Source organism: Phalacrocorax carbo, chromosome 3 (genome assembly GCF_963921805.1).
Source record: "Phalacrocorax carbo chromosome 3, bPhaCar2.1, whole genome shotgun sequence".
NCBI lineage: Eukaryota > Metazoa > Chordata > Aves > Suliformes > Phalacrocoracidae > Phalacrocorax > Phalacrocorax carbo.
Window position 1 is genome coordinate 128873753 of NC_087515.1, and position 27693 is coordinate 128901445.

Sequence of the window (27693 nt, forward strand, 5' to 3'; positions counted from 1 at the left end):
TCCTGACCGTAACTTACTTTATTTTGTTAGACTTGGAACTTCATGTGCTAGTTTTTCCAGTCTTTTGAGTTGAAGAATGAGAATGCTAAGCTTTTGGCATATTTTTCCCCCTTTTGCATCCTCCTTCCCATGTTTCTAGTTATTGTGAGAGTCTGAGATCCCTTCTTGCTGTGTAGCTGGCCAGATTACATGGATCACTACTTCCATAGATACTTTCTGAAAGCTGTTTGTATCATTTTAAGACTGGCTGTATTGTCTTGTCAAGACTATTGTGGTGAGTTTGATTATAGATAATAACAGATAGCCAAGGAAAATTCTCTTAAAAAAAAAAAAAGGCAAGTGGATTGATTCATGGTTTTGGTTTGTTTTTTTTTCCCCTCAAAATACTCTCGCAGCTGTCTTTGGGTGAAGTTCCTAAACCAAAGGTGTTGACTTTGTATTAACGTCCTCTGTGAGGTTCCCGTAGCTTGCCGTGCATTGTTCAGCGCTCACGTAGCCCGTGGAAAGCAGTTCGCAGCTTGGCTTGTGAAATGCCTCCTGTGGGCTTACCCTGGTCAGCTAGAAAGCATGGGGAATGTGGAATTATGTGGTGGTACTCAACCTCAGTCCTTTAGTGAGTAAATCAGCTTCTTTTGATCACTTGAGGAAGGTCTATATCATAGAATCACAGGATAATTGCGGTTGAAAGGGAGCTCTGGAGATTGTCTAGTCCAAACTCTCTGCTGAAAGCGAGGTTCCTAGGACATTGTCCAGTCCAAGGGTGGAGACTCCACTGCTACCATATGCACCTTTTTCCAGTGTTTGACCACTGTCAGAATATTAATTAAAAGAAAAAAACACCAACAGGAAAAGCCCCAAGCATCCCCAAACTCATCTCTCAGCCCCCGCCCCCCCCCCCCCACCCCAAAGATGCTCCAGTCCCTTAAAATGGTCTTTGTTGCTATTTGCTGGAGTTCCTGAGTCTGTCCGAGTCTGTCTTGAGCTGAGGAGCCCAGGAGTGGACACAGCACTTCAGGTAGTGCCTTACCAGTGCTGAGTGGAGGGGAAGGGTCACCTCCGTGGACCTGCCGTCAGCGCTCTGCCTCACACAGCCCAGGGTGCTGGCGGCCTTCCTCGCCTCGAGGGTACACTGCAGGCTCATGGTCAGCAAGGGGTTGTTCCTCCCCGGGTGCAGGACTGGGCATTTCCCTGTGGACTTGAGGTGAGGTTCTGTCTGCCTGTTTGTCCGTCCCGTCAAGGTCCCTCTGAACAGCTGCACAGCCACCTTGTGCATCAGCCATTCCTCCTGCTGTTGTACTGTTCGTGGACTTGTTGAGGGTGCTCTCTGTCCTGGGCAAACAGTCTTGGACCCAACACCAACCCTAATGGTTTTTTAACTACTAATTGCCAAGTAGCATATAATCTGATAGCAGGCGATCATGCCTTTGAAGGCTATTTAAACGTCTTTCCTCAGTAGAGGTGGCCAAAGTTGTGTGTTTGGTTTTTTGTAAGCAAAGCAACACCTTAGAAGTCTCAAACTGCATTGTTAGCAGCATCAATTTCATGCGGTTTGTCTTTATTGGTGTATTGTGGGGTGGGGAGAGCGGCAAAGTAAAGTTTCTCCTCCTTCTGTTGACTGCCTGGGGTCAAGGGTCAATGAAGGGTCTAGCTGTTGGGAGCTGAGGTCACTTGGCTTGTTCAGCCTGGAGAAGAGAAGGCTGAGGGGTGACCTCATGGCTGAGGGGTGACCTCATGGCTGAGGGGTGACCTCATGGCTGAGGGGTGACCTCATGGCGGGAGGGGGTGACCTCATGGCGGGAGGGGGTGACCTCATGGCGGGAGGGGGTGACCTCATGGCGGGAGGGGGTGACCTCATGGCGGGAGGGGGTGACCTCATGGCGGGAGGGGGTGACCTCATGGCGGGAGGGGGTGACCTCATGGCGGGAGGGGGTGACCTCATGGCGGGAGGGGGTGACCTCATGGCGGGAGGGGGTGACCTCATGGCGGGAGGGGGTGACCTCATGGCGGGAGGGGGTGACCTCATGGCGGGAGGGGGTGACCTCATGGCGGGAGGGGGCGACCTCATGGCGGGAGGGGGCGACCTCATGGCGGGAGGGGGCGACCTCATGGCGGGAGGTGCTGATCTCCTGGTGACCAGCGATAGGACAGGAGGAAATGGAGTGAAGCTGTGTGAGGGGAAGGTCAGATTGGACATTAGGAAAAGGTTCTTCACTGGGAGGGTGGTCCGTCCCTGGAACAGGGTCCCCAGGGAAGTGATCATGGCACCAAGCCTGTCAGAGTTGAAGGAGCTGCTGGATGATGCTCTTAGTCATATGGTTTAGTTTTAGGTAGTCCTGCGAGGAGCAGGGAGTTGGACTTGTGCTCCTCATGGGACCATTCCAACTTGAGATACTCTGTGATTCTGTGATTCACCAGTGGAGTGTGGGCTCTGCTTGAGCTCCTGAGTGACCCACTTGTAGGAAGAGGTGAGCAGACTGTGCAGCACTAGGGGGCACAAATGGGAGATTAACTGGTTATTTGCAGATGTAGCTTTCATTTGAGAGATACTGCAGTGTGACGGTCCAGGCTCTACTCAGGAGATGATAAAGTTGCATTACCTTGTCAGGGGCAGTGTTGAAAATGGAAGTTTTTATTACTTTCAGCAGCAAAAAGCCTTCCTCTACATGCAGATGTTTGGATGGAGAACAAATACAAGGTTCTGGCAACACAAGAGGAGCAGTCAGTTCTGACAGACTGGCACATTTTGGGCTGGTTGTGCCTGGTCTGTGGGTATGACTCGGTGCCACCGAGAGGAAGCAGCTGGTGATAATGGCTGGAGACTTCCTTCAATGAAGGGTTGAGGTGCCCATCCACTGAGCAGATTTGCTGTCTCAGGAAGTTTTTTGCTTGCCAGGAGACTGGATCCAGGATGTTGTGGAGAAGTTCTTCTGGTTCATGTTCTTCTGGTCCGTGGACTGCTGCTGCCCCTTGTCACTCATGCATGTGGGCACTGGTAGGATCATAGGATAATCTGGTTGGAAGAGGCCTCAGGAGCTCTCTAGTCCTTTGTTTTCCAGGGGAAGTGGTCTAGTCCCCTGAGCATCTTGGGGCCTGCTGCTAATATCCTTCCTTTCGCCCCGATTCATCAGCATCATCCCTATATTGGAAACGGAATAAGATCTCCCAAGGGAGACCTTGAGCAGATAAAAGGTCAATGCCAGGCCTTGGGAGCAAGTTTCAGAGGCCTGGGCATTCAGGTGGTGGTCTAGGTGCTGCTGGTGAATGGGAAAGGCGTGGAGGGGAGGCAGATGATGTATGAGCATCAGCTTCTGCCTGCACAGTGGGTATAGACGGGGTGGGTTTTTTGTGACCATGGGACTCATTAAAGAATGAGGACTCATGGCAAGAGGTGGGATCCATCTGATAAAGTTGGGCAAAAGCATCTTTGCCAACACAGTTGCTAACAGCGTGGAGGGCTTTAAACTAGGCTTGTTGTGGGATGGAGACTGAAAACCAGAAGAGAAGTATAGGCTGAAGAGAGGCACTTGGGTGTCTGTGACAAGGGAGCCTCTTCTGCTTCTCCAGAGAATCTCTTGCACCTCCCCAGCACACCCTTGGGCCAGCCCAAGGTGCTGGTATGTAAATGTGCTCAGCACAGGCTGTAAGGAGTTAAAGGCCTGTGTGCAGTTTTGATACCAGTAGCTTAGTTCCCTCTTGATGAGCTCTCATCGCGTGCAGAGCCTGGGTATTGGTGAGATTAAACTCGTGGAGGGGTGGATGGATGACTGGAGTGCTTTAGGTGGAGGGAGAGACATGGAAAATGAAGATGGGTTTGCCTGCTGTGCTAAGGAACGGCTTTAGAAATGTGCAGAGCCGTGCTGTGGAACCGGTGATGACGCAGTTGGGAGCTTATCTTAGTTGAGTTCAGAGGGGAGGGTGACACAGGGACATCACGGTGGGTGATTGCTGCAGACCAGCTGACCGAGAAGATGATGAACCCTCTTGACCACTGGAATAAGCTTTACGAATGGAGAGTTGGTTCTGACTCTGACCTGGCATCTGCTGGAAGCACAAGGTGATACAGGGCACAACCTGCCAAGGAGACTTCTGGAATTGCTTGAGGACAACTTCTTGAGCCAGGTGCTGGACAAACTGGATAGAGGAGATCTAGCAGAGTGAAGAAAGCTGACAGGAATACAGTGGTGCACAGGGGCACCTTTGGTTTCAGTGACTGGGAAATGAGAGTTTAAGATCCTGTGGGAAATGAAGAAAGTAAGTAGAAGGATAAAAATACCAGCTTGTTCAGAGAACTGGTACATGGGATCCTACAGGAATGTCTCCTGTAGAGCAGAGAAGCCCAGGAGAGCTGGTTGATCCTCAAGAACAAGCTTCTCGGAGCACAAGAGTGGTCCATCACGATTTGCAGGAAGCCGAGCAGGTGTGGCAGGAGGCCAGACTGATCATCTTGCTGAGCGCAACTACAGGAAAAAGCCCTATGGAAGGAAGACGTGGGGACAGGTTACCTTGGAGAAATGCGTAGAAGCATCCCGTGGGCACGCAAGGATATAATTAGAAAAGCTTTTCTTCCTTTCTGCTCTTAATGTTGAGATATTCTGGTCAAAGACAGTGTTAGCTTGCGTTGCGGCTGTGCCTAGTGAAATATTAATGAAAAGTGGTGTTGCCTCTCTCCGTGTGAGCGAGAGGGGACTTGCCAAGAGCACACCCGTGTAGCGAAAGTCAAGGGGGAAATACAGTGCCCAAGAGGAGAAATGCACCTTTAATTTTTGTGTGTGAGGGATGGCAAATGCCCTGAAGTTCCTTGGTAACGCAATCATAGCACTACTGTATTTTTCTCCTAATCTGTTTTGCTAGCTGCAGTGAAAAAGTTGATACCACAGATGGAAATTGAGATAACCTTAACTCTTCTTGCCCTCCGCGGGCTTTTAGCACGCTGTGCAGAGCAAGCTTTCAGATTTTGTTCCAAGTTGATGGTATAGAAGTATACCGACTCCTTGGCGATGCTGAGAAAACACGAGCTGGGAGCTGATAGAAATCTATAAGCTGCAGTGCTCTGACTTAAATCACTTTTCAACGACCTTAATTTCGTATACTTTTGCTGTGGGCATCCTTAGTTATAACGCAGCTAGAAGTGAAATGGAATGAGTCAGAGGCTGATACGAGAGTGAGTGTAAACAAATCCCACTTAAATGTGGTTTAAACTCGGGTTTTTTTTATATATATATGTGCCACTCTGCTGTTCAGGGAGTCACTAACGCCGAAATGCTGTGCTGGTGTTCGGAGCTGTGCTTCGGAGTAGGCATCGCCGCAGCCGCCAGCCCCGGCAAAAGTCTCGCACCGGCTTTGGAAATGGCTGAACTTGCTGTGAAAGTCAGGCTTTAACATAACTTAACAAGAGACTTGAACACGGTGAGGGCATCAGCTAGGGCTTCCAACGCTAAAGGGGGTGCTGAACGTCGGTCTTTGTTTCCCTAAGGCGGGGGATGCTGCAGTTCGGGGAGGTCTTTTCAAAGTCCTTTCCAAAGAGAGCTAAGGAGCCGCCAGGAGAACTTCAGTGGCCCTGGAGGGAATCGGGTGCGGGGCTTTAGGTGAAGCCATGTATTCGGCACAGCTGTTGAGCAGAGAAATGTAATTAAAACTGGTGATTTCCTTCTGCAGGGTCACTTGTAGGTTCTTATACTTCACATACTGCTGGTTTATTTTCTGGTTGAAGACGGACTGATAGCTTGATGTGCCGGGCATGGGTCAAAAGCAGATGACTAAGAAGGAAACGAGGCATTTCCTGCCCATCCCCCCAGCACAAATGTTGCTTAAAATATCCAAATGACTTGCAGTAACAGGCATCTCCCTTCAGAAGTCTTCAGCATCTCTGTCGCTGTTTTGAATTAGTCTTTTGCATCTTAGCCCCCCTGAAAGGGAGGTGAGCGGCCGTAGGCGCTGGAGCGTGCGCGGGGAGGGCAGCGAGGGTGTTGGGCAGCCTCGCGCAGGAAGGGTTTTCCTAGACCGTACGCAGAGATTTTCAAAGAACCCTAAGAGTGTTAAACCCCAAATTTCCTTTTGCTACTTTAACACTTACCAAACTGACCAGTAGTTGTTTCAGCTTAGAAAGCATTAAGGATTTGGGTTTTGGAAGTTTTATACCTGAGGGACCTCGACAGTTCCTGAAGTGCTCCCAAGTGAAGCTGATGGCTGTGAAGCCACCCTGTTACTGTGGAGCATTTAATTCTCCAAGGAGAGTTATCTGCGGGCACCGCGTTTGAAATAAAATTTGGGAATTGCACTAAAATAACTCCTCCACCCACTCTTCTGGAGCCTCTTTGCTTCTTATCTTCTTCTGACGGAATGGGTGGTAATGAGATGCGAGCAGGCCAGCAGTTCTTCCTCGGTTGTATCTTTGGGGATGTTGAAACCATTAAATGTGGTTTTCTGTGCAGTTAAAGTGAAAATGCAAATGAGTAACTTCCTCTCCATCTACTTTTGCTTGCCAGGTCCTGGAGAAATATCCTAATACCCCTATGAGCCATAAAGAGATCCTTCAAGTTATCCAGAAAGAAGGACTTAAAGAAATCAGGTGAGTTAAGTACCCGTAACAGTAAAACACATTCATACTTGGGTTCCAGTTTAGCTTAGTTTACTATTAACCCCTATCTGATAAGTATTTTGGGGACTGAAATGTTAAATGCCTGCACAATTGGAGTCTAGGTCCCATTGGCAAACGAGCTCTCAAGTCACTGGCACTTTTCACCGAGAAGCAAGGGTTGTCCTTAATTTCCAGGTATGCATGACTCTGGTCTGCAGCTGCTGTATGAGGTAGGCTGGACCTGACCTGGTAGTTCAGACTCCAGGTACTGAAGTGAACTTAACTATTTTTTGTTCAATCTTAAAAAAAAAAAAAAGCTTAATTGAAATGACCTGAAACAAAAGTTAAAGCTCTCCAGGAAGTAAAAAAGCAGCCTCACTTACAAATCCTTATTTAGAAAACTTTATGCCTCATGCTATTTTCTTTATTATCTGGGGTGGTGTGTGGTTCTGCTTTAGGGATCTTCCCTTCCCCCCCAGGGAGCAGGCGGAGTGTTCAGTGTGCTGGGTGAAGGAGGGCACCAGCTCAGGTGATACGGATCTGCTGTAGAAAAACAAAGCAGGTGTCGGCTCCTGAGCTGCTGTTAGCATAGGCAAATTCTCAGCCATTTCCCAGAGATGGGCAGCTTTAGTTGCCGAGATAGGGAACAACTGTCCACATGAAGTAAAAGTATTTATACTTCTGTTTTCTAAGAGCAAAGAAAAAGGCGGGGGAGATGATGGGATGTGCCAGTTCCTCTATCTTGGAATGAAATAGCCATCCTAAATTTGACTTAACTCTGTTCCCCACTCCGCTTTGCCAGCTGAGTACAGCAATCCATCTGCTTTGCCAGAAATACATTCAAGGGCCTGAGTGCAGAAATTCTGTTGATAACAAGATCTTCCACTGCAGTTGTGGATGGCACAAAGGTGGTTTGCTTTTTGGAAATGTCTGTTTATCTAAAAGTAAGGAAACCAAATATACTCATTTAGGGAGGTGTCAAGAGTGGGGCTTAGTTCCTGCCCTGACCCCAGGCTTTGCTTTGGGGCAGTATGTTCAGTCAGATCAAAGGTGTACCAGCCTTAGGGCAGCTTCAGGATTGTGTTAAATACTGTTAATCCCTCAGCTGCATGTCTGCAAACAGCAACAGCGCTCGTCAGCCCCTTGGGCGCTCCCGAGGGCAGGAATGCAGATGTCTGTACTGGTGGGCTCGCTGATGGCAAAGCACAAGTCCAGCAAACATCCAGGCACTTGGACAGTGAACCTTTTTAGCAATTCAGAGTGCTCTTTTTGGGGCAGAGCCTTAGGCAGGGCCTCAGCTGTGGCATGCAAGATGCAGTCTCTGGCTGGCCAGGCCAATCTTTGGACCAAACAGGCAAAAAAAAAGCAGGACAGAAATGCCATGGAGCCATATAATCCTCAACCTCACGTCCTTCTTTTAGAGCTGATTTGGGGATTTAGCCTGAGCTGATGAGTACGTTGTTTTCCTCTTAGAAGGAGCTGCTGCTGAGCTTCAGGACAGCACAAACTCCTTGGTATCTTAAATCCCAGCAGATGTCTGTAGGAGCAGTCAGATGTGAAACTCAGTATCTCCGGTTCAACTGTCCACCTTCCTGACTTAGGCACCCTTGGATGCTGCGTGGTGGTCTTTCCCCTTAAATGTTAGGTTGATGTAATAAAGCTTTATTTAGGTTGAGACCTAGAACGCGGTCAGTTCTTCAGGAATTCAATTCTGGTTAGCGCCAGTCACGTGTTGCGGCTGGGTTGGGTTCTGATCAGTCATAGCCTGTGACAAGATGGGTTTAACACAAACCAACATTTATTATAGGAAAAATCATGTTAGAGAAGGTATAAAAGCTGTCGGATGAGCACGTTGAGCTCACCACATTCTGAGTCCTCTTATGTGGAGGTTTTGGCAGGAAACCACGGCGAAGCCTTTGACAGCAGATTACAGCAGTTTCCCTGTACTGGGTTGCCTTGAGGCAGCCGGCGGCTGCGAGACTCCCGGCTTGGTAAAACGTGCCTGCGTCTGCAGGCAGGACACGGGCTCTCCTGTTAGCGTGTGCATCAGGGCATGCGTTTGGAGTTGTTTCTCCGTAGGATTTGCTTTTAATAAACAAAAATGCAAATCTCTTTGGTAGTAAACAAAACCACAGAATCTTTAAACTCTGTCAGTTTTGACTGCAGTGTTTGGTTTTTTTCTTTCAATTCAGCACCTATTGCCTCAAACCCTTAGATACATCTGTAACTCTTTAAAAATACCTGATTCTAGAAAGAAAATAGTTTTAGAAGTGACAAACGACTTTCCTACAGATGTGCTGAAATGAGGCAGAGGCTGGGGAGGCCAGCTAGCCTCCAGCGGTCGCTTCTCTGGCCGCACAGCCAGTCCGTCTCCCTCTTGCTCTCGTGAGCCCTGGCTCGTGCTGCCGCTTGGCCAGCTGCTTGCGGGAAGCTTGAGGGTGCGATGAAAGAGTTGAGGGCTGGAAGGCCTGGCACTGCTGTAGAGCATTTGGAGTTGCAGGGAAGCAGGGTGGCAGTCGAGCGGTGATTTCCGCAATGTGCGGGACAAGCTATTTTTTTGGACAAGGCTGCTTCTTTCATAAGACAGGCATTTTTTTGTAGCAACACAGAAACCTTGGGTGATATTGGCTGATTATCTTATCTGTGTTTATAATTTTATCCTAGTACTCAAATAAGCAATTTCAATCATGAGATTTTTAAAGGTCAACCTGGGACCAGTACTCTGAGGTGTCAGTTTTGGAGACCTAAGGCATCCTGAAGCCAGAACCATACTTCTTGAGTGATCTGTCATCCTAATTTTCTTGATTTGCCTGTTTTGACAGGCTGCACTAATCCTATGCGATCCTTTCCTACCTACAGGTAGGAAACTGCAAAATGAAAATACGCGTGGGTAAAAATTTGGCGCATTGGCAGCGTAAACGTGTCTGGCTCTAAGATTTGTCCGGTGTCCTGTATTGCCTAATCTCTGGCAGCGCAGCCTGGCGAAGTCTGAGCGTGTTGTAACACTTACGCTTTCAGACAAGGCTTTGGAGATGCCCGGGATAATGGTGTTAACCCAAGAACACCAGGCGTGAAAGTTCCCTAAACCGGAACGTGTGGGATAGACGGGCACCAAGAGTTAGCCACAGAGGATCCCATTTGTTTGATGACACGTAGCTTTTAAAACCAAAACTGTTAACCTGTCATTTGAGTTCACTAATCTCCTTGGGTATGCTAAAATCGGTATCTGAAGAGCTAGCATCTTTGAAAGATACCTTTCATAGCCACGAATGTTATCTTTCTTGGATTTTTGTAGGGGACACTGTGTAAAATCCGAGCTTGTGAACCTCTGTCCAAACACCGTGACTTTTTTGCCCAAATACTAATTAAGAAAGAAAATACATCTAAGCAGTAGCTCAATCTCAATCAAAATGAAAACAGACACGATGCTCTGGCTACTTTTGTTTCAGGTATTCATGGAATTTCTATCATAAACCAAAACAAACTCTTAAACCACTTTGGGGGTGTGTGTGAGTATAGAAGCCAAAGTCCCCTTTTCACTAGCCATATTTGGGCTAGAGATGATGGTTTCAAGTTTTAGCTGCCCCCCAGGCAGCAGTGAATTTCTGCTTCTCACTGGCAAGTTGGTCCTTCCGAATTCCTTGCAAGATGCTCTGCAAATCGAGCTCGGAGCTTCCTCGAGGAGGTGACTTGCTTCCAGGCAAGGAGATGGTTATGTGATCAGGGCTGGAGCTGCTCGCTCTGATGCTCATATAAATGAGCTGCCAGCACAGCAACTTCAGGCTCCCATAAGGATTCTTAACTGGTTTCCTATATTTCTTCTCACTTTGCTGGCTGAAAATGAGAAGCCTGCTGTATTTCTGTGCTTAGCTTGTCCTCTGTGAGCCTGGTAATGTGAACAGCCTGTCTTCCTGAGCGATGAGGAACTACAGCGATACTGATGGCCCTCATCTGGAAAGAAAACCCAGGGCTTTTAGCTTCTGTGTGGTTCAGAGCAGCGCTGCATGTATATTACTCTGCAGTAGCTCGTGTGCTGTGGAAGGAGGAATTTGCCTGAGCCGGGGAAAAGCTCTGTACTTGGTCACTCCCTTGCAAGAGGAGAGAGGATGAACGTAAAAGGCAAACAGGTCTCTAGTTGACTTGCCTCAGAAATACAAGCAAAGGACAGGCTTAGGTGCAAACTGTAGGAAGAGGGAAGCTGCTTGCTGCTGGAGGGTGTTCTTGCATCTCAGTCTGAGTTACGGAGCAACAAAGTGATCTCTCCTCACTCCTGGCAGAAGGCTTTTCCTTTAAAATACCTCCCAGCTGTTCTTCAGTACTTCGATTTCCTTATCTTCTGCTGCAGAGCAAGGTAATAAGACAGGGTCGGGGGAGCTAAGTTGCATGCTCCTCTGTGCCTTGATCCTCAGGGCGGTTGTTTCTTCAAATTGATATAGGAAATTCTTCCTCCAGCATAACTCCCCTCCAAAAGCAGAATGAACCCAACACCCTCCACAGGGCAGGGGTGGAAGGGGGGGCTTTCAAAAGGGTGCAGGGATCTTATTATTTTGAAGAGGATGGTGTTCCTGATGGATGCCACTGACGCTGGGCGTGGAGATAGATGATCTCTTAAAAAAGTTTCCCCTCCCTTTGAAAAGCTGCCTGTATCAAAACTGTTAGACTCTCTGTAAAAGCCGCTCTTTAAAGCCATGGTGAGCTTACAATAAAAGGCTCTTCCGGGGGGGGGAAAGATTTCTCATTTCTCTGTCTTAAAAAATATTAGGAAAATGGGAAAACTGACACCCTCCAACAATGGAAGAGACATGCACCCTGTGTCGGGCAGGTAGCAGGCAAGCCTCTTGCTGCTGGCTGGCTGTGTTGCACGTGGAGTCCGAGCCGTGCTCTTCCCCCTGCCTGGAAAGGCAGCCGTACAAAACACAGCCTGAAGATTTGCTGGTCTGAGTCTACTGTGAGGCTGCAAATCTTGGATTTGAGTCTGCTAGCGTAGTTTTACCTCCCCAAAAGTAGATCTTCTAACTTACTTCCTCTGTCAATGCTCCAGCTCTTTGGTGTTTTCACAAGTCCAGAGGCTACTGAGTGTAGGCTGAACCCTTCAGCAAATGCCATAATGGCTCTGGACACTGTTATTTGCTTTTGAGAAATGGAGGAATTTTCATCAGCTCGATCTGATCCTGGTTATGACGTTATACTTGAGGGGCACACATAGGCCACTGCCTACCTTTTAGGTGTACTTGACTAATACACAGAATTATCCTGATAGAATATTTGATGGTCCACTTGACAATTTCTTGTGGCGTAAGCGTGTCCAGACTTTTGCCTTAACCCGTGATGCTGGCAGTCAAAATGCTGAGGAAACAACTTCTTGCTGTGCAGCCTGCTTGCCGTCTCCTTTTAGCGAGTATTTGTGCATTGGCAGCTTGAAATTGTCTATATATTGAACAAGATGTATTTTTACTGCTGAGCTAAGTGTTACTGAGAGCCCAAATTTTGACGGAGGCGGCTGGCACAGGTCAGAGCAACCTTTATGGTACTGCTCTTAAAGTGCTTTCAGGCCACCTGACATGCTGATGAGCTCATCTTTAGTGTTTCCTCAGTGTCCTCTGATCATCTCAGCTTGTGGCTGAAAAATCCCGAGTCAGGCAGGACCTGATTCCTCGTGACAGCATGGGGCTGGGAAATAATGTGCTGAAGAAAGAAAGCTCATTTGAAGCTGCTTTTGCTGGCACTGCTGTGTTGGGACCCTGGCAGGAGTGGGGTGGAGGAGGTGGGAACAGCTAGAAGGACCTGCTAGAGGTGCTTCAGCATGGCCCTACAGCAAAGCATCCTCGAGAGGACGCTTGGGATCCTGTAGTGTTCTCTGACCTTGGCTAACCACGTAGCTTCTTGAATACCAGTCCAGCAGGACACTAACTCTCTTCTAGCGGCAAAGACTGATACGTAGCATCCTTGTGTCAATAAGCAGGCTTTTCTGCGCACGCGTTCTGTACAGGAGGTGTTTGGAGGTGTGGGCAGCGAGCGCTCTATGCTGTGGGGCTTGTCCTCAAGGGAACTGCAGGGAAAACTCTGCCAGGGACTCCTTTCAGCTTGTCCCATGTACCCGTACAGTCTTCCCTAAAGGCCTCTGTCTTCACTGAGGGCAAGATGAATTATTTTGGTGACAGCAGCTGACGCCTAGGCATTGCGGTCCCTGCCCTGTGCTGCAGGACCCTGGCAGGAGGGGATGCTGGAAGGAGTTGTCCTTGCAGCCGTCGAGGGCTGGCAGGCAGCACAGTTGACAGTCTTGGTTTGTTTACAGTGTTAATTTATTCAAATAAAGCTTCTCAGAACTTCTGAAGATATGTATGATCAAATATGCCTGGTGCTAGCTGTGACGTCCCACAGTGAGGAGGTCAGGTAACACAATTTTTGCCAAAAAAAATCTTTCAGTGTAGACTGGTCTAGAGTCCTTGAAACTACTCATTGCTCTGGCTGTCCTTAGTTAACTGTTCTAGGAAACTTAAAAACATAGAATCATTAAGGTGGGAAAAGACCTCTGGGATCATCAACTCCAACTGCCAACCCAGCACCCCCAGGCCTCCCAAACCATAGCCCCCAAGTGCCACGGCTGCACGGTGTTTGAACCCCCCCAGGGACGGTGACTCCCCCACCTCTCTGGGCAGCCTGTGCCAGGGCCTGACCCCTCTGGCAGGGAAGGCATTTTCCCTCATCTCCAACCTAAACCTCCCCTGACGCAGCCTGGGGCCGGTTCCTCTCGCCCTGTCACTGGTGACTTGGGAGCAGAGACCAGCCCCCCCCTCACTCCAGCCCCTCTCAGGCAGCTGCAGAAATCACCCCAGTGATTGATCCCGTTAATTCTTTATCTTGCCCAGTAGGGCCCTCCTGCTCAAGCTCTTTGTACAACAGTACGTCTAAAAGCTGCTGTATCCAAAACTGCTTCTCATAGCCTGGTGGCTGGCGTTCCTGGTGAGCATTCACTTCTATGAATAGCTTCTATAGAACAGCCAGGCTTCTGGTGGTGGTACACAGTGGTAGACTGAGAGGCAATGAAAGCAGACTGCAAGGTGGGAAATCCTGATGAGGTATGAGGGGAGAATTTTTTTCGCCATAAGGGCGATAACAGATATTCAGAGTTGGCCTGGACAAAGCCTTGAGATACCTGGTGTAGTTGCTCCTGCCTTGAGCTGGAGGTTGGACTGGTGACCTTCTGGGGTTCATCCCCACCTAAATGACTCAGAGCCATGGATCCCAGCCTCATGTTCCTTGGCGAAGTGGCCTTTTGGCTGCAGTGCCTTTTGTAAGATTGCGAGTCACTGCAGTACCTTGAAGCCTTAATAGGCTTATCCGTGGGCAAGGGCGTACAGTGAAAGGGCTGCTTCTAGTGCGTGCAGCTGGGGTACAGTATGTCACACGGGTCATGCTCTGTTAGTACAAACCGGCTTTGGTTTTCTCCCCTCTCAGGGTGTGAAGTTGCGAATTATGAGCTGGCTTGGAAGGCGCCGTTGCTCGCTGAAGCCGTCAGCTGACAAACATTTAAATAACTTCACGCATTCTTTAATCCGCAGCTTCTTTAAAGGTAGTCTTCAAATGAGCTGGAACACCTTGAGGTCAAGTCTGTTGGATCTGATATTGATCGGGTTGAGCATGTGTGTGGTAGGACAGGGGCACCCGCACCTCTTATTTAAGAACCACCAGGGTCGGGTTACCTCAAATCGTTCTATCTAGTTAGATTTTTTTTTTCATTCTGCTGGAAGATGAGTATTGATGGGTGTTATATGGGCATCTTCCATATAAGTATTACAGACCTCTTGAGGTTGTCACGTGCAGGACTTGTTCCTCACAGCTGGGATTCTGGGGCTTTTTCCTGATGTTCTACTGCTGGGAAAGGGGAATTTGTTGGGAGCAGGTGCCTTAGGGCCAGCCTTCCAGGCATGCACACTTTAATTGCAAGACTCTACAGCTTCGCTTTGATCACTGGAAGCCTTCAGGAGAAGGGGCCGGCAACAGCAAAGGCCGATAAAGGCTGCAGCAGCAAGTTCTTGCAATTTTTTCCCCTTAGGCAGCTAAAAGTTGGATTTGGCATTTTCTGGAGAAGATAAAGAGTTATCAACTTACATTTCTAACTGAAGACCTCGAGGACACAGTGTTCTCTTTGAGACCTTCAGGATGTCTTTATATCTAAGTGGAATTTGTGTGTAAAGTACAGGTTAAAGCTATTTTTGGTCAAACGGCTGTGGAGTATTAGTCATAGTTATGTGACAGTTACATAGTGGCAGTTACAGATTAATATTTAATGAGTTTAGTGGTATGTTCGGTGAGTGCCTCTGCTGGGCGCTCACGACTATCCCGTTGTTCAGGATTTTCTGCTGTGAACCAGGCAGAGGCCACTTCTGCCCTTTGAACACCGCCAGCTCCGGGCCGCCTCGCCTGCGGTCCTGTATCACGGGCCTTTGTCCGCAGATAGCGCCCAGACTTCATCGGGAGCCTGCTTTGCTTCCCTGTAGACCACAGGATGAAAAGCTGATCTTGAGGGATACAGCAAACCCTCACAGGGCATATTTTTTTCCCCTTAATTAGCATTAATTCAGCTAAAAGTTGAAGTAGCCCCAGGTTTCTGTGCCACTCGGTGGCTGCAAAAGCATGGGGATAAGTTAGTGGATGCCATAAAAAATACACATAGAGGAAAATGTTGGTTTGAAAAATTATAAAGATCTTGTCATTACCATGATCAGGGGGTGTTAAATATATTCATTATATGTAGGAGAAACTCTGGCAAGGTGACTCTTCCCATATCCCTTATATAAAGTTATCAAATCCATAACTTAACAAAATACTCCGCTTTTCTAGTCTTTACTGAGGCTGCGGGAGTAGCAGCTTTTGCTGGCTCCTCAAAATGCAATTGCATATCGGCTTTCATCGTGGGAGAGACTACATTGCCTGTTGCAAGGAGAAACGTGGGGTGACCGATTAACGCTGCAGGAATCTAAAAGGTTGACTCCCTTCTAGGAAACGCTAGAGCTGAGGTCTCAAAAAATGCCTAGATTTAGGGTTTATCTTCAGTATGAACTGGCTGGTGGTTCTGTAGCAGAGATACAAAGTGGGGGGAACCCCAAAACATTGAAATTTTAACTCTGTGTCCCAGAAGTCATAGAGGAAGGTACTTCTGTCTGGATTCCTTCCTAAAAATCAGAAAATGGTAGTTCTGCATGGTCCCTCAAGGATGTGAACAGCACATGAATAGATATCCTACCTGTGGACACTCTGTTAAGGTGGAACTAATCCAGTGCTGCAAACCTGAAGGCATTACTTAGGCCTGGAAACAATGTCTGAGAAAGTCAGATGACTTCTACAATGGTTCTTAATCTTATCCAGGACTCAGTGTATGGTATCAGGGTCCACTGATGTTCCCACAGGTCGGATTCACTTGTCATGATAAACCATTAATTAAAGCTATAACCAAAGTCCAACCTCAGTGTGTGCCTGAGAGCTTTATAGTGCCCTCCAGGCGGATCCTCATCCACAAGTGCCTCCCGTGCCCTCGTTACGCTGTGCTAACACGAAATGTTTTACCTGCCCCCGGCCCCACTACTGTGGAAATATTTAAATGAGGCCAGTGGTGTATTAGTTTGCATTAATGACTTGGCGAGACCATGGGTGACCCATGGAGGTGACGAAGCGGTACGTGCTCATTCCCGCACCATAACTATTGGCTTCACTGAGCTGCTATCAGTGTCTATCCTGCTCCCCTGGGTTGCAGGGCTGCTGTTTTACCCAGCATTGTGAGCTGTGGGTAGCACTGGTGGGGTGTGAAAGACTAAGTAAATTCCTGTACCGCTGTCTGCCTGCATGTGAGATTTTCAAAGGGTCCACCTGACTTCTCTAAAAAGTTCATTAACTGATGGAAGTTGAAAATAACGCATCTGGGAGTTGCCTGAGGCTGGCAGCTGTATGCCAGCTTCTTTGAAAATAGACTGAAAAAATCTGACAGGTCTACCCCTTCCCCCCACGTCTGGTATGACCCAGTCTGAGCATTATTGCAGATCTGCCCGAAAGCTTTTAAATTTGGTTCTGGTGGATGGGGGGGAGGGAGTGTTCATATTAATGATTAGAAAATTGTTTTGCTCAAGTTTTTAAAGGGGTGTTTCTCTCCTTTTTTTGGGTTGCACTCCAATTCCAGAAGGTAAGAACCACTGCTGATTGTTCTAAAGCTACTCTTCTCTATTAACGCAAGCTGCAAAAGCCTTAATTATAAGAGCAACTGCTTGTTTCACACAGACTTAGAAACCAAGTAACGGCAGTTTATCTGGTGTCAATGCTTCTGTTACCTTAATCTACCTTTCCTGCATGCCGTTTGCATTAGCGCTTCTGTGCGATGCAAACTTGAAATCTCACCGTGTGTATAGTCTGTGCAAAATGTCGGGCTAATAGCACGTGAATGCTTGGTCTCTCACAGATTAACCCTGCTGCCTGCAAACCTGAATTTGTGGGGAGGGGGGTGCTTGATCTGCATGATGTGTTTTTTGTGCGTCTTTTGTCTCGGGGACGTTTGGCACTGCGTATTGGGTTAAGCAAAGGTTAACATGTGAAATGAGCTGCTTTTCTAAATCATAAATTTGTTTAACAAGCTTGAAGTTGGTACAGTGGTTTCTGCTTACGATACCTCTGCTCTGATGCTTCCGTAGATCTAAAACAATTGTTTTTTTTAAAAACGTCATATTTTAATATACTAATAAACAAAAAGCTATTTGTGCAAATGTCTGATTCAAATGGGAAGTGCGGAAGAAGGGGATGCTCAAAAGAAAAAATATGGGGAAAAACCCTCACCCTTAAGCACAGCCCAGTCCCTCTGGGCGTCCTTACCCACTTATGTGCATGTGCAGCGAGGATGTGAAATGAAGACGCTGTCAGATGCGCTTTATATTAAGCTTCCATTGAGGGTAGAAGGCAATAATTAACTCTTCCCTGGTGTTGAGGGTGCTGAGCGCCACGGCACCTACCTGGTGTGAAACCAGTGGATTCCGAGAGGTGTTTCTGTGCCCGGCAGCGTCAGCAGGTGCTCCTCTGTCTGCAGGACCCGCTGGAGCCCGGGGGCGGTGGTCCTGCGGCAGGGGCTCTGCCGGCTCCGCCACGCTGCAGCCCGTGCCCTTGTGCATGTGTGCAGAAACACTCTACACCCTGTGAACCAAATTAAAAATGGAGCTTTAATATAAAGTAGCCTTTTGAGAGGTAAATACACCTTGCCTCATGCTATGAGGGCAAGGTTTTTAAGTTCAAATACTGCACAATTGAAAAATTTCAGTCCAGCGACTGAACAAAAATGTTTTGGTCAAGGTTTGTTTTCAAATCAGAGTAAGTCAGCTCGGTCCCTGAGGTCTCGGGAGCCGGGCTGATGGGAAGGAAGGGATGCTGCAGGGGGATTGAAAATGGGGGGGGAAATTGAAAAATTGTGGGAAGAAACGCTCCCCCTTCTTCCTCCCCTTCGACAGGCAGCTGCTCGGAGTAGAGTCCTCACCTTAACCTTGTGTACATTTACCACTCTCAAACCCCTTTTTTCCCTGCTCAGTCTGAAGAAGCTTTGAATTTAATGGGGAGTTTAAAATGCCAGGATTTAAGGATGGCTTAAATTTGGCAATTCTCAGAAGGAAAATTTGGTATGTAAGTGTCTGAAATATCAAGTAGCTTAGAGACATTCTCGGGGGGGGGCAGAGCTCAGAATACGTATTTTTTTTCTGACGCCACTGACTGGCTTTACAACTGCCTTTTAACTACAAAAGCTAGTGCTACGCTGTGTTGCCCTTTCACCAGTCCGATAAAACAGGTAAAGAGCGTGCCCCTTCCGCAGGCGGAGGGGTGTCGCTTGCTGTTGATCACTTTGAGGTCGATACTCCGATGCGTTAATGAAATGGAAGTGCAGAGGTGAAAAATATTCATTTTAAAACTAGAATAGATATTTAGAAGCTACCAAACCCCCTTGTTTGGTCAACAGTGTAACAAAAAAAAAAGTTGAGTTTATGTAGCGGTCATAGGTTTGTAAGTATGAACAGGTTTGTAAGTTCCAGTAAATCTTGCTTGTTTTTAACTGGGAAGCCCGTGCCAGAAGGGGGTGACTGCCACAACCCCACTTTCAGCGGAAGGCAGCAGTAGCAGCAGAGCGGCTGGGAGCTGAACTCGTAACCGGAGCAGCCACTTCACAGGCACTTAATACTTGCCCCAGCGCAGCACGCTTGAAATGCTTCAGGCGGAGGCTCACAAGGTACCACGCTTTTGGCCGACAAAATAAGTAGAGTTAAGACCCTGTTGCCGAAGGTGCTGCGTGGCTAAAAAGTTGGTGCCTGCTCTGCTCATATCGGAGTTTGTGTCTTTGCTCAGCCCGTTCGCTGGGTGTCCCCTGGTAAGTACTGATGGGTATTTATGTCCGACCTCTCTTAAACAGCACCTGTAAATGAAAATGTTCTTGGTGCTGCAGTTTGAAACCTGTGTCAGCACTTAAACTGTTTCTTTTGCTTTTGATAAAGGCAGCTTTGAATGGGTGGATGTGTTACTCCCTAGGTTTTTTTCTCAAGCCGAAACATACTGTGAGCGAGGATAAAGCATAAGGTATGGCGAAGTAAAATGATCTAAAACTTGGAACAGTGAACAAATCGGTGCTTCCTGGTTTTAATGAATCAGGTCTTAAGTCTGGGCACGAGAGCTTGGATTGTGCCCCTTGCACCAGCACCAGGAGTCCAGTTTGTGCTGAGCTTGCTGCCCAGATTTTGGCAGATTTACAGAAAGGCCGTGCTGTTTTTAGCTTTTCGAGAACTGAAAACTAGGAAGTTTCAGTACGGACTTGTGATGCTGTGGAAACCAAATGAATCCTGGCAAATGTTGTTGTAGTTACCATTGCATCTTCTAAACTGTTGCAAAAGCATATTTTTTACTTTAAGGCAAGCTCATTTCAATGAACAAAGCCTGGAGTTGACTGTTAGCGTCAGGTGAATTTATCAGCCTGAGCCGCTGTTCCGATGTGAGCCGCCCCAAGAGGCTGAGGCGCGAGCCGGTGTAACCACAGGGCCGTCCAGCTCCCGGGGGTGCTGTTTACTTGTCTGGGCTGGCACCGGGTAACTGGTGGAGGTGGGCATCCCGTTCGTTATCACAACAGTCCCTATAGGTTTGCCTGTTTGCTGTAGCTCTCGGCTAACGTGCTATTCCCTGTCGGAATAAGGAGCTGAGGTAATACATCGCTGTGAGTGCGTAAACGAAAATACAACTAAAAATCCTTTCCGCTCACAGAGGCACAAATGGAGCTCATGCGTGCAGTGCACCTAAAATGTAAAATTCTGGAAAATATTTGCATGGGGAAGGCAGCAGCGCGCTGCCTCCTTGAGAGGCCGAGCACCTTAGCCCCGGTCGTTCCCCCCCGCTGTACTTGGGCCGGCGTTCGTGCCGTCATGACGAACCGCAGCAGGAACGCGCCTGCCGGAGCTGTTGTCAGAAATGACTGTTAGAAGCATTAGAGGCCCCAGTAACGCTCTGGAGGTGGAGGATGTCAGAATCAGTTATTTCCTATATCGGGAATTTATCCTGGTTTTACCAGGAAAACGCTGCTGTGGTCAGCAAAGCGGCCTGACGAAACAGAATTCCATTACTGACATAAGCTACCGAAATATCCAAATATCTTTGAAAAGGGCTTCCATTACTTGACAGTTGGATAAAGTTACAGTATCTTGATTATGTGATCTATTTTCAGTGCATAAATGAGATTCAGGGTGAAAACAGTCCAGGCAGATCGAGCTCGTGCAGGCGGAGTCCCTCTGCGGTTGGCACGAGCCGAGTTACAAGGGAGGCAGGGTCTGGAAAACTTAAATTTTGCTTTTCCCCTCACTGAAGCAGGGAATAAAGCGGGAGCTGAAAGCAGCCACCCCAGCTCTCCGGCGGCGGGAGCAGCACGAGCACAGACCGGCTCACGCCGGCGCTTTCCCTGGGCAGAGACGGAGCCGTGAACCCCCCACCAGCTCTTCACAAAACCTGCCACCTCAGTAATTCTTATCCTGCCTCTCAATTCTGCAGATAATGGGGTTTTCCCACACTATTTGTTAGTAGGTGTGATGTAAAAAATATTTACCTGGGTTGAAAAACTGGCTGGAATGAGCACTGGAACTCTCTTTAATTAGCTGTAAAAATACAGGGTGTGACACAATGTTTTAATTTTAATAAAACATCACGTCTAACTCTTCATCCAGAAGCTAGTTTTTGGGGGAAACCCTGGCAGTCCAATAAAATCCTGTGTGCCTTACCTAGAGAAAACATCGTAAGTGCAGTGGTTTATACAGAAAACTTCTAGGTGGGCGCCGTAAAACTGCGTTTGGAGTTCACCCGCTGCGTTGTCAGGCAGCGTGTCCCCGACAGCAGCGTCGCGAGCCCAGTTAGCAGAAGAAAAGGCAGCTTTGATTCGGAAGCTTTCCCCGGTTTCCAAATCCAAACAAAAGCCCCAAACCTGCACCCTACGTGTAGCACCGAAGGAAGCCCTGGTGGGGTGGTAGGGTGCCGCGCTGCCTGCATCCAAACGGAACCTCTGTTCCTGAACTGCCGGCGGATGAAATAGCTGTGCTTTTAGTGGTCATTTGCACCAAATCGGCAGTGTCTGGACAAGGCTTCTGCCCTCGCCTTCAGCTGTGGGGGTGGGAGCCCTTTGCTGCCCACAGCCCCTCTGGAGCTGTTAGTGTTGGGTGAAAGCGGGGCAGCCTGTGAGAACAAGGGAGTACAGGAATTTAACACAAGGAGGGAAATAATAATAGGATTTAGCTAATTTTGAAGATCCTTAATTACACAATTCAGTGAAAATAGCCCTACATGGAGAGGGGGCAGGAGGGGCAAAGCAGCCGCTGTGGAGGGATGGTGTTTGTTCAGGTTTCTTTGGGAGAATGAGAAGTTAATGAGCATGGATGCCCCTTCTTCCTTCCACCATAACCGTGCCCGTGCTGTCTGTCCGTCCTGCAGCAAGCTGGTGAGCTGGGTTGCTGCCAGGCTCTCCTCAAAGGGAGGAGCAATTCCTGCCCCTGCGAACCGAGGAGGTTTGTGCATCCGCACCTCAAACCCCTCGTCTCCGAGCCAAGAACCACAGCCTGAGCTTACACAGAGCCCGGGGCGGTTGATGACTGTGATCACAAAGCTGGAGGGTGTTTCTCTTCGGAGGTTTTAGAAATCGAGGCAGGGGCTTGACGTCTGGCAGATCCACTAGAGGGGACGTGAAGGAGCACGGCAGTTACGAGCTAGTCATGTCGTAGTCTTGCTGAGCTCCATTTAATCGTTTCTGAAGGATGGATCCTGATTCGATTCCTCCAAAATCCTCCAGAAGGACGGGCCCGTTAGCAGTCACGTTCGTGGAAGCTGGTGGTCGGCAGTGCCGCCGGCTGGCCGTGGCCCTGCCTGCAGAGCAGTAGGGAGTTGGGTGGGAGGGGAGGGATTGCGCTGAAACGGGGGGTAACGATGAATCTGGAGTGGGCAGGAACTCATCCCTCGCTTCACCTGCTTCTCAAAGTACTGGTTTTGAGGAGGAATGACAGGAACTGTCAGGCGCGGCTGATGAGCCGGTGTGTGTTCCTGGCAAATGGAGATGGCCTTCGTTATTAGCAAAAAAACCCCCAAACAAACAAAACCCCAAACAAAAGCAGCAATAAAATAAATGGCATTATAGCATCTGGTTCCTAAGGCTATTTTTAGGCAGTAATTGCATTTAAAATAACAAAAGGTAGGCTGGATGCAAAACAGGTACTTGGAAAAATTATTAAGTGACTATTGGGGGATTCTGAGCACAGGGGCAGCAAAGAACAAGCGAGGGGTGCAATCTTCCCACTCAGAGGGGAGCAAGTTTTCACCTCCAAAAATAAACGTAACCCCAGCCTCCCTGCGTGTTTGTCAGCAGAGCGTCAGAGCTGTGGGCCGGGGGTTGCAGTAACGCAGCAGCACCCTTCATCGACGCGCTTTCCCGTGGGATGCAGGCAGGTCGGGCGTCATCCGAATTCCGGGGTGAGCCTCCCCGCTTGTTTTCAGATCTCTTTTTTTTGGATATGTTTTTATTTTTTCTCACTTTGGAGGTGTTTATGTCGACCCAAGATCTGGGTTGGTGGAGCTGGAGGCTGCTGGTCAGGCGGCTCGCGTAACCCTGCAGCCGCAGCCGCCGCTCTCCCGTCCTGCAGCTGCGCCGGGGGCGCCTGCTCAGAGGCATGGCCTGTCCCCCTGCACCCGCCTGGTGGCCTCGCCTGAAACCAGGGTGGTCACGAGGGTAGGAAGGGTTGGCCTGAGTACTCGATCGTAGAGGCAGAAGGGATGTAATATGACGCAAAGACCGTGCATCTCATACCCAAATCGAACCGCCCCCAGGTTTTTTGTCTTGTTTTTGAAAGTAGGGGGGGAACTTGTCACTTGTCAACTGATTTTTAGCTTCTAAAATTTTCACAATAAGCTGTATGAAAGGCTAGAATAGTGTCACATTTGTGCCAGCTTTCTAGAAGAGCCTGTAGAGGAAGGCATGTAACTATAGATGGGTAAACATGAGAAAAAAATACAGCAAAAATGGTGGATAAGCGGTTACACAATGGAACCACGTCAGAAGGAGCAGCGTAGATGCCAGACCAGTGCAGCTTTTCTAAAGATAGGTCCTGCCAAAGCTTCATTCCTTGGTGAGCTTCCAAAGCGCAGCTCTGCCTAGACTTTGTTAGACGCTTGGCTTAACATTGGTATTCTGCTCTGATACAGCTTTTAAAAAGAATGTACTCCGTGAGCTAAAGGTCAGGTACGTGGCAGAGCTCTCCTCGCTGCCCCAGAGCTTCCTGAACATGAACACGGGAGTACTTCGCTGTCTTCAGTGCGATGCAACGTGCTAGTAGTGACCTGGAAAGAAGTATAAAAATGACAGTTTTCGAGATGCAGTGATAGGAGGGGTGATTATGAACGTTGATGGGAGAAGGACATTGTTTATGCTGCCAGATAGAGCTGGGCCTGTATAAAATATGCTGGCATGCAGTTCTTGCATGGTACTTGCGTGCGGAAATTGCATCCGGGAGCAGAGAGAGGAAGGGTATACCCCGGGGAGCAATGCCTTTGGAAGGAATTTGGGGTTGCTGTAGGAAATCACACCAAATTACAGCTTCCAGGGAGACCGTGGGGCTTTCTGGAGATGAGGATGAGCCTCGTGAAGTCAGCAGAGAGCCTTGGTGAAGCTCGTGTGAGGAGAGTTGCTCCCAGTCGTGGTGCTCACGTCCGTGGGAGCTGCTGCACCACTGGTGAGGGCACACAAAAGCCGTGGGAGCGGCAGGGAGTGATGAGCTGAGGCTGGTTTTGGTGGGGGGAGCTGAGGAGGTGATGAGGAGGGGTTGCCTGCTGTGGGCAAACGTATTTAGGAGAAGCTTATATTCAGCAGAAGGGATTGTGGCTGGAACGTCAGCCTAGACACGCCACGTCTGAAGGTGGGCACGAGCTCTCGGCAGGGGTCGAAGCGAGATGCTCACGTTACGTATTTCTCTGTTGCACCGTGGTAGGCTGTCTCCCTGAAGGGCATGCGCTAGCCAGAGGCATTGCTGGGTCGGAGTAAGAGTATCTGAAAGAAACTGAGTTTCGCCATGTAAGAACCCAAGCAGGAGGAGCGGTCGTCCCTGGCACGCCTGAGGCTCAGCTGCTGCCTCCAGCGCCGCTGGTTTGTGCTTGAGCATCAGGCTGAGCTGTCTGCCAAGGCGGTCAGATGAACTTTGGGCTGGGGTTTCGAAAATTCCCTCCTCATCGCCATTTTCACTAGTATTTATTAACAAATAACGCTGGCAAAAACTCAGAAAGCACAAGATCCTGCAGAGCAGAGATGCTGTAGAGGCTGTGTTCTGACCCTTCGCATGGAGTAACGTAGGTTTGAGGGAGGTCATCTGGTCTGACCATGGGCTGCAACCCCACGGAGATCTCTGCCGGTGGGGGACGACTGCACGCCACCATGTCTGCCCAGTACCCCTTGTGGGGTCTCCTCCCCGTTAGCTCATACACACCGGGGCCCAGGAGACCGGACCTGTCTCAGGGTGTTGGTTTCTCCCTGTACATCAGTAACTCAGCTGAGCTGTTTTGCTGCTCTTAGGCAGAACTTGGGGTGCACGTGCCCTGCCTGAATCGTTGGGGGGCCGTGCTCGTCCTTGCCTTTATTTCCCTTTCCTCCCAGGGCTTATTTCACTGCGTTTGATGCAGGCTTGTTTGAACGTTCAAGGCAAAACAGCGCAGACAAACAGCTCTGTCTCCTGCTCGGGGATTTCAGTTAGTCAGACACACGTTTAGGATTTCAGTCAATTTGATGGTTCTCGTTCCAGTCTTTCTGTCAAGGAGGTGAAAACCTCTCCCTTAATTTCTGTTCAGGGGTTGTGCTCGATATCAATACGCTTTCTGAGCAAGGACACCTATTTAGGAGAGGGTGTGATCAGCTTGACCCTGCAGTGGGAACAAAAGTCGCCTGTCTTGCCGTGTCCACCTGATTTTCCTTCTTGTCTACAGCGGGATGGGTTTAAAAAAAACCAAACAAAGAAACCCCCACCAGCACCGGTGCAAAGATGGATCTTCTGTCTCGGTTCCCCTGGCTGGGATCGAAGATCTCCTCTCCTTTCAGGGGAAATTGCGTATTTGGTTTCCGTTCTGTATCCCACAGCTCTCATTTCAGTGGGCTGTGGGTTTTCTTTAAAAAAAAAACAAAAAACAACCCCAAATTGAAATACCTCTGCAGTCGGTAGTTAGCTCACAGCAAACCTGCTCTGAGGTTCAGATGAGCAACGCTGAATATCCAGAGCTTTAACGACGTTTTGATGTTCGGCAGAGAAGCATCGGGGAGCCTGAACTTGGGGGCTGCTTTGTTTGCTTTTTTTCACCCCCCCTTCCTTTTCTGGAACTGGAGCGTGGGTGCGTGGGCTGGTTTTGCTGTTGCTCATTACGGCAGCTTCAACTTGTATTCTCCTTGGGAATAGAAGTTGGATCTGAAATCTTCCTGCCTCTGCACGCGTGACGGTCAGGCGAGGGGCCGTGATGGTCTCCCAGTAGAAGATGAACACGGACCGAACATATTCGAACATTAACCTTGTGTTTTTGTTTTCAGTGGGACTTCTCCTCTTGCATGCCTGAATGCTATGTTACATACAAACTCCCGAGGGGAAGAGGGCATTTTCTATAAGGTCCCGGGGCGCATGGGAGTGTACACGCTGAAGGTAAGTGGCTCGGCTGGGGAATCTTGTTTGAACGCTCAGGTGATTTTTATCCATTTAAAAATAGGTTGGATTGGGATAATCCTGAAGAGGGAACCGGTCCTCAATAGCATGAACGTAGCGTAAACTTTCCCTCCAAATGCAGACCCTAAGCCTTCGTGCTAGCTAACCTGTGTGCTTAAAGTATGACTGAAGGTGCTGGCTTTTATTCACATTTCTATCGCAGAAATGAAAGAGCAATTAAAATTGTAATGAAATTTTAGCCCTAAAAGGGTAACTTCATCTTCACTGATCTCAGCTTGTATCTAGAAGTGAAAAATTCCCTTATCCTCAGTCTGTGACTAGTAGGTGGAGAGCACTTCTAGGGAAGACGTGAAGATTCCTTGATTTATCTGATTGGCGTATTTAAAAACAATGTTTATTGGAAACCTTTTCCCCCGGTTAAACTGCTAGAATGAAGCCCGCTCACGCTGTTCTTCATTTTCTGTAAATTTGACTCTGAAGATTGTGCCGTAAGACAGGATTCCTCTCCCTGCACATAGACCTCTCCAGTGCAGGAGTCTGTGCTGGGACCGCTTTCCTCGTCTCACTCCACGCTCGATAGAGGGAAATAACTGCTAAGGTGACATTCGTTTCATCCTAAAATAGTCCAGGTATATGAGGAACTGCTTTAAAAGGGCCGGTTAGTTTACCAAGGGAATCAACTAAGAATTGCCCAGAAAAAGATGTCCTCACGGTCAAAAATCTAGCTGAGCCGAATCCCATTCTCGCTGTCTCCTCCCGTCACACTGGGAAAGCACGTTGTTCCCTGAGTCCTTGCATGGAACGTGACGAGGGAGGACGTCGCTCTGGGAGCAGGGCATCGGCGCCGCCGCCCCGCCAGAGCGAGACGGCGTCGGAGCTTCCAAAAATGCCGCTGCAGGACATCCGGTAAACTTCTTCGAACGTCGTCGTACCGAGCACAGGCTGACCTGATTTCAGCGCATCTAAGTGAAAGTACATAAACCACCGTTCTGATAATGTGTGCGTTTAAGGTAGGGGCTGTCGGAGATCTAACCAGCAACGAAGGCAAGGTAGTTGTCTTCTGCTGGTAAACTGGACTTGTTCTTGCACCTTTTGTGTCGCTACGGAGAAGTGTGAAGTTCTACATCTTAGGAATAAAGAATGCAGAGCCTAAATCCAGGCTGGGAAAGCAGTGTTTTGTCAGAACGTTGTGACTCAGGAAAAAGTTTAGATCTGGTACTAGACAAGTAATTGAGTCATTGTCGGTGAATTCTGTGGCGTGGCGTGGCAAAGCTGTGCTGAAGAGTTTCACAGAAGAACAATACAATTCAAGGTGTAAAAAACCCAAAAAAGTCCTTTTGAAAGATTGTGGGCACGTTGTTAGTGGGGTAGATCCCAGGCAAACTCAATGCCTAGAGATTAAATCTATGCAAAGTCAAGTTTAAGGATGCATTTGAACAACAAAACAGACTGTCAGAGTTACTGTGGTCCTTCAGTTTGTTTTGCTCATGAGATCTGCGAGTTACGACTGAGTCTATTTCCTAATGTTAAGCTTCAGCAAAACTCCGGTATCATTTAAGTCAGTGTAGGAGTAAGTTGATTAAAGGTAATGATTTGTATTAACTAGGAGGCTAGGCTAGCTGCTGAGTTATTCCAAAGGCATATTGTGTCCTGCACATCTAAAACCGTAGCAGTTTTGTTGTCAGCTTGCCTTCCCTGGGGCTGTGCAGTCTGGAGGCGGTATCTTCCACGGAGCAGCGAGAAACCGGGAATGCTGGGAAGGAGGGAGATGTTGAGCCCCGCTGCACCGATCCCAGGCCCCCTTTGCCACGTTTAGTCCCAGCGCAGCATCAGGAGCTGCCTGGGAATTGCGAAGATGATGTGCCAAGAGAGAAATCCTCTGGAGGATCCGTG

At 48.6% G+C, this 27693-nt stretch overlaps 1 protein-coding gene across 3 annotated transcripts in view; it reads left to right on the plus strand.

Annotated features, from left to right (window-relative positions):
* ASXL2 (ASXL transcriptional regulator 2) overlaps positions 1-27693 on the plus strand; it is a 127106-nt gene that overhangs the window by 24085 nt on the left and 75328 nt on the right. The window contains exons 2-3 of one of the 3 annotated variants that reach the window (XM_064448401.1): positions 6486-6568; positions 25671-25779. In XM_064448401.1, the coding sequence (XP_064304471.1) occupies positions 6486-6568; positions 25671-25779 (192 nt within the window). Of the gene's footprint in view, positions 1-6485; positions 6569-25670; positions 25780-26608; positions 26811-27693 lie in introns of those variants that run through there. The other 2 variants (XM_064448402.1, XM_064448403.1) reach the window with 2 other exon arrangements.